This window comes from Pygoscelis adeliae, unplaced genomic scaffold (assembly GCF_000699105.1).
Source record: "Pygoscelis adeliae isolate BGI_AS28 unplaced genomic scaffold, ASM69910v1 Scaffold71, whole genome shotgun sequence".
NCBI classification, from domain to species: Eukaryota; Metazoa; Chordata; class Aves; order Sphenisciformes; family Spheniscidae; genus Pygoscelis; species Pygoscelis adeliae.
In genome coordinates this window covers 6,545,812-6,551,705 of record NW_008824356.1, presented here as the reverse complement: position 1 = coordinate 6,551,705, position 5,894 = coordinate 6,545,812, and the positions used below count along the sequence as shown (strand labels likewise).

The 5,894-nt window shown below is 45.2% G+C and overlaps 2 protein-coding genes across 2 annotated transcripts in view; both read left to right on the top strand.

Annotated features, from left to right (window-relative positions):
- NOXRED1 (NADP-dependent oxidoreductase domain containing 1) overlaps positions 1 to 1,784 on the top strand; it is a 6,114-nt gene extending 4,330 nt beyond the window's left edge. Inside the window, exons 6-7 of the mRNA XM_009319506.1 lie at positions 813 to 1,035; positions 1,676 to 1,784. Of these exons, the coding sequence (XP_009317781.1) occupies positions 813 to 1,035; positions 1,676 to 1,784 (332 nt within the window). The remainder of the gene's footprint in view (positions 1 to 812; positions 1,036 to 1,675) is intronic.
- Positions 1,785 to 5,777: 3,993 nt separating this feature from the next.
- The window catches only part of TMED8 (transmembrane emp24 protein transport domain containing 8), an 8,748-nt gene continuing 8,631 nt past the window's right edge, over positions 5,778 to 5,894 (top strand). Inside the window, exon 1 of the mRNA XM_009319505.1 lies at positions 5,778 to 5,872. Within this exon, the coding sequence (XP_009317780.1) occupies positions 5,778 to 5,872 (95 nt within the window). The remainder of the gene's footprint in view (positions 5,873 to 5,894) is intronic.

Genomic DNA, 5,894 nt, shown 5'->3' with positions numbered 1-5,894 from the left:
AGCTCCCCTGGCTGTTTGATTCAAGGCTGGATCTGGGCTGGCCACAATTTTGTTAGGAGTGCAGGATGGGGAAGAAAACCCTCCTAGAGCAATCCTGCCACTGTGCAGCTAAAGCTGGAGTGGAAATAGCGTGCATGGAAGGGGGTAGTCGTGCACGGGAAGTGGATGGGCAAAATGAGGCTGTATGTGGCTCCTTCACCAGTTTCTCTGATTAGGGCCCCGGGGGTCACCCTTTCTTTCAGGAGCACTGCTTTCCATGTGCCTGCCACCAGTTGCTAAAGAGCTACCATTTCCCTTTGCAAAACAATAGTAGCTCTGAGGCTAAATCAGTGAGCAGGAGCCGAGGTACACTTTCTGAGCAAGAACATGCTCCAAAATCTTTTTCTCTTCCCTCAGGCACAACTCCTATTTCCATGGACGTGCTGTTCCTATTGCCGGCTGCTACCGCTGTCCATCACAATTTCATCGTACACTTCTGCATGCACTTCTAACTCTTGCGTTGCTGAACGCTCTTAAAGCACCTACAGCGCTCATCATGCCATGATGGCTGAATGGTTATATTACTTTACATGCAGCCTGTAAAGGACTCCTGCTTACTCGATGAGAATGAGCTACAGAAAATACAAGCTATACTAGACTCGTTACTATTAATTTCAGCATCCCTTGCCTAAAATGATCCTAGATCAGAGGTTTCAAATACTCCAGCTCTGATTAATTGCCAAAGCAATTCTTCACAGGAGCAGGAGATGAGACTATCTCTTCACACCTGTGTGCACACTGGTAATTGACATTTGATTTTGTTTGTCGTGCAGGGAAAATAGAAGTCAATGCTGAATGGCTGGTGGCCATTTTCTACGCAGCCCTGAACAGCAGCACGTGGCAGTGCCTGCCTCACCAGAAGGCACTGGAATTACTCAGTGACCTCTGTTTTCCTGAACGCTGCCCCATCTGTGCAGGGCGGAAAACTTGCGGCCCACGGTTTGTGTGCAAGAATTTTGTCAACAAAGGTTTTGCCTCTTCAGTGACTCAAGAGGAGTAAGTAAAGGGTTGAATGCTGAGGTACTGCTTGTCCAGGCTTCCTCTTTGCTCTGAAACTTGCCTCATCCCACAGCTGAAGCATGGGCTGTCTTTTTGGGTTGGAAGGTGCTCAACTGCGTGTTGCCCTTAGGGCCACGTACCTGCGAGGGAAAATTGCCTTAGACGATGTATTAGCAATGAAAGACCTGGACTATGATCCCTGAGTGATTCTGTCCCTGGTTCCTGTTTGGCTACTTATCAGGGTTGTCTGAAGCCACTGATCAGGCCTGGGGCATTGGATGCAGAAAAAAAAATTCCTATGGGAATATCTAGAGAGGACAGTTCTTACGGGGAGTGAACTTATGGTAGTTCATGGACTAGACTATTGAGGATGTTAAGTCAGGGGAACACTGCTTGAGGGAAAGGACTCCTGCTTGTGCAGGATTGTTCTAGAACCATTAGGCTCTGTTTTGCTCCACATGGCAGAGTAATGCCTGGAACACTTTAGATTCAAGCCTCTGAGTCTGACTGTTTCTCAAAGACCCAAGAAAGAGACTCGTAGTCAGACATTGAAGAAAACCATTGTTTGTTAAATTATTAGCAAGCTGCCTCAGGCTGTTATTGCCCATAAATGTTTCCACTTGTTTTCTCTTCCCAGAAACTTCCCCTGGTTTGACCTGACAGCTGCACAACTGAGAGAGTGTCCCTTTAGCCAGTTGCTAGAGCGAAATGGCACCGGACAAGCTCACGCTTTTCTAATCCTCTAAACTATAACGAAGCCCATGGCAGAATGCTTTGCTGAGATCTCATCCCAGCACCCTGAGGGGTGCAAGAACCAGCACTGTTCACTCTTGGATTCTTTAAAATGTTCCAGCCAATAACCCTATGTACACATTTGCTTCTACAAGTTTCACTCTAGACTGCTCAGCAAACTTGCTTCTCCCTGGCTGCCTGAGTCTTGCTTTATTTTGGTCTGAATCTGCTTATTACATAGGCATCTTGGCCTACAAACTGCTTCAGTTTCACAGGGTTTCTGTTGCAGTTTCAACAGAAAACTGAATTACAAAACCAAATTACTGTTCTTTTGTAGTGGCTACAGCTTTGGCCTAAATAATTAAACAGGATTGGGCCCAGGTTTTTTTTTATTTTATTTTTCCATGGGGGATCTTGAGAAAGCTGTTGATGCCAGACAAAATAGTAATGATTTAGTCAGGAGCACTCTTTCTGTTGAGCCGGGCTTTAATTAGCATTTATTCATACTTCCTTGCTGGCGATAACGCACCCCACCACCACCACCAAAGACTACATGATACTTCTTTCAAGGAAAAAGGAGGTAACTGGATATTCTGTCCAAATCTACCCAGGACAAAACATTTTTTTATTCCCTAAATTCGCTAGTTCAGCTTTCAGTATTCTTTTACACTTCCCGTTGTCATCTATCGTGTGTTTCAGTACTGTTTACTATGAGAAACCACTGCCTGGTTTTGCCTCACAGGAAATCATTTCTGTGGTGAGGCCAGGGACTAGTTGTGCATGTTGTAACTAGTCCCCTCGCTTAATTACGATCGCCGACAGCAGCTGGCACCACACCTGTATACCAGTTATTGCATATGCCGTTTATCTTACATCTGGGCTTTACAGTGAGCCCAGTCTGCAGACACTAAAGCCTGGAAGAAATCTATTCACTTGAGCTGCAGGGAAGTTGTTATCAATCACTGGTAAAGTATGCCTGTGATTGTTTTTTGGTCTTTTTAATCAACTGTGAAGCAGAAGTGAAAGACAGACAGTGGTACAGTCTGGTTTATAGCTTCTGCTTCGCTTAGTTCCTGGAAGCAAACAAAGGATTGCAGAAAAGAGCCAATGTGGGGATGTGTTTGCTGTCATCAAATGGCTGAGAGCTGCGATGGCCTTTTCTACAATCAGGAGAAGGTGGAACTGTACCTCCTTGGACAAACTGCAAGGTAGTAAGGGTACGTTCTTCTGTCCCTGCTGGGCTTCTTAAAAAGGTGGAAGTGCAGTGTGAGTCTCTAATCCTGCCTCCGGGTGCCCTGCGATACAGGGAGAGCATCTGGTTCTACCCCAGTCTGGGCTCGTTGCAAAGGAGGAACTGCATAGGGCTCCAGTCCTGCTTCTTGAACAAACTGTGAGAAAGTGAGGACATCTGCTTTCTTTCCTGATCGAGACTTTCGCTCCAGGAAGAGACCCATGTTGTCTCTGTATGGGAGGGCAATGGATCTGTTGAAGAGAGGCTCCTCAATCTCCAGCAACTCTTGCACGTGTCGTGAAATCTCCTAAAATACAAGACAAAATACCAGAAAAGCTCATTTCACAGAGCAACAGCTAATACCACTCATTCTGTGTCAGAGCAGCAGGAAAAAGAACTGAATTTCTGAATTTTGGAACAGTTTCACGCTTGAGGTTGCAACTCGAGAGGGATCTGAACCCATGAGCCCTGTGTGACATTGTAAAAGCAGAGCAGACTGCTCATTCTCCAGATTTACTGTGGGGGATGGCATCACGTCTGGTCTCTGAGTGGCACAAACAGCTCTGCTTTCCTCTTTGCACTTGCAGAACAAACAAGTTATGGGTGAATGAGCTGGAGTCTATTCTGCCCAATGCAAAAACATTGCTGTTTGCTAAGTTATATTGTCAACAACAGAGTCTATACACAGAAGAGGTGTAAAAGCTAATTAAACCAATAAGCCATATTGCTCATGAAGAAAATGATGGGTGACTGGCTGTCTGAGCAAGCTGGACCTGGAACTGTCAGTGAACAGAGCCTTGCCATTATTTTTGAAGTCACTTCTGAGAATGTAACCTTCCGATTTGACTGAAGCTTCAAAATACAATTCACAAGGTTTTACTGATCTTTCACAGCATTTGCTCAAAACCTTCCCCCTACTTTGGCTTGACTCTGAAGAGCAGTACCCTACTTTGTGTGATATCAGAACTCCGGACTAGTATCTTCAGTGGTTTTGGTATTTAAAATACCAGTACAGTGGAATTAAAACCAGCAGTAACTTCATTTGTCCATGCTGCGGGGCTTCCACATAATTTACTGTGTAGTTCTCTACCAAACTGCCATTTCCCCTAAATTGCAAAAAGTTTCTATCTCACTGAGCTGATGCTATCGTTTATTTCTATAGTAACTATCTTGGTTTCGACTGGTCACAGTCTTTCATTTATATTTCTTGTTGGGAAGCTGATGTGCCCAGGATTACGGCCTTAACTTTGCACCTGCTCTAGTACACACTTCCTGAAAGACCCGAAGGGCCACATTCTGCTCAGAGTTCTGCATGCTTGGATTCTATCAGAGTAAAGTTCTCTAAAACACAAATAACTAGCAGGCTAGGGCATGATCTTCAAGAACATCTAAGTTCCACTGAAGTCTGTGAGATGTTCCCCATTCACTTGCAAGCTTTGGAAAACATTACAGAGACAGTCTCATTTCCAAGCTTGCTGCAGTATGCTGGCTATTGCTTATCCTAGCTCTGAGGAATTTCAGTTTTTACAGGAGGAAGAATGGGTTACAGTTGATATCTCTAATGCATGGCTTAGTGTTTCTCAACAGTCAAACTACCACCATACATAATCCCTATATCCCAGTGTGAGGTGAGGCTTACAAAGCCTATAAAATTCTTGCCATCTTTGGTAAGTGCAAATGACTATAAAGGGCTGTGTCTGCTTGTACTAGAAATACTCTTGAAGGGCTGCTGTCTGAAAAACTAAGCGTTGTAATTTGATGCCTTCTCCAACCAACAGGCAAAGTTGTGGCCCTAGTCGATGTTTTCAGCGGCATGTTTCATTTCAAACAGTTAAGATTGTGCAGCCAGACAGAACTGTGGTGAAATTGCTTTTTGGTGCTCTAGAATAAAACAAACAGTGTTCATACTCTAGTCATTGGAGCATAAAGCTTTTTCTCTCTTCCTGGTTATTTGAACTTCTACCTTGTGTCCTCTGAGGAAAGGAACTTTCAGTCATGATGAGAAACAAATTATTTGACTCTGTAAATGCAGCCCCACGGCCCTCTGTGGTTTCCACTAGGGCGGGGAAGGAGGGTAATGAAATTTAAGTCAACTTGCTTATTTTCTGAACCTTCAGGAAGCTTTGGAAGGCCAGGCTGTAGCCCTGAACTTCAGTCTAGTTAGCTTAACTATCAGTGTTTGTTAAAGAAAAGATGCAGGTTTGAAAGGAAAATTACCAGACATGTTTATAAAATGAGGAAGAGACAGAGATGCTGTTTGTGTTCAGCAAAGTGTAAAACAAGGAAGTAATAATGAGTTGCCCTTCTGCTGCTTGAGATTGGTGGCTCAATTGCTGCAGGTTAAATGTGACCAGATTTTTAGAAGTTCTACAAATCAGTAAGTGGAAAATTACTGAAAAGAAGTTCTGAAGGATATCTAAGAAAGGCGCGTGCATCTTGCTAAGCAATTTCATGGGGCAAGAGGAGCAACATAGGCTTAAAGAAAGGCTAAGCACTTCTGATGAACTTATGGTGTCCCAGAGAGGAGGCCTGCGATCTCCAGCCGGCTAAGGGTTTATACCTGAAAAGACTCAAGAAATTTAACTGTTTGGCTGAACAAATTTGGTTGTCCAGTTTCAGGCTCACCCTTTGAATAAGCAGTCTGCCTGGGTGGACAGGCTATAGCCTAGCTTGCTCGCAAGCAGAAAGGGTCAGAGCTGGGCTCCGAGGGACTGAGGAGGGAGCTCCGGGACCCGCTGCCGGCCGCACCTGCATGTGGCCGAAGTCCGTGACGCCCATGGCGGGCAGGCTGGAGCAGTTCGCGAGGATGAGGCGGCGGCCGGTGATGCCGTTGGCCCTGAAGCACTCCTGGGCAGGGAAGCGGAGGGAAAGGCAGGTGAGCCGCGGGCAGCGG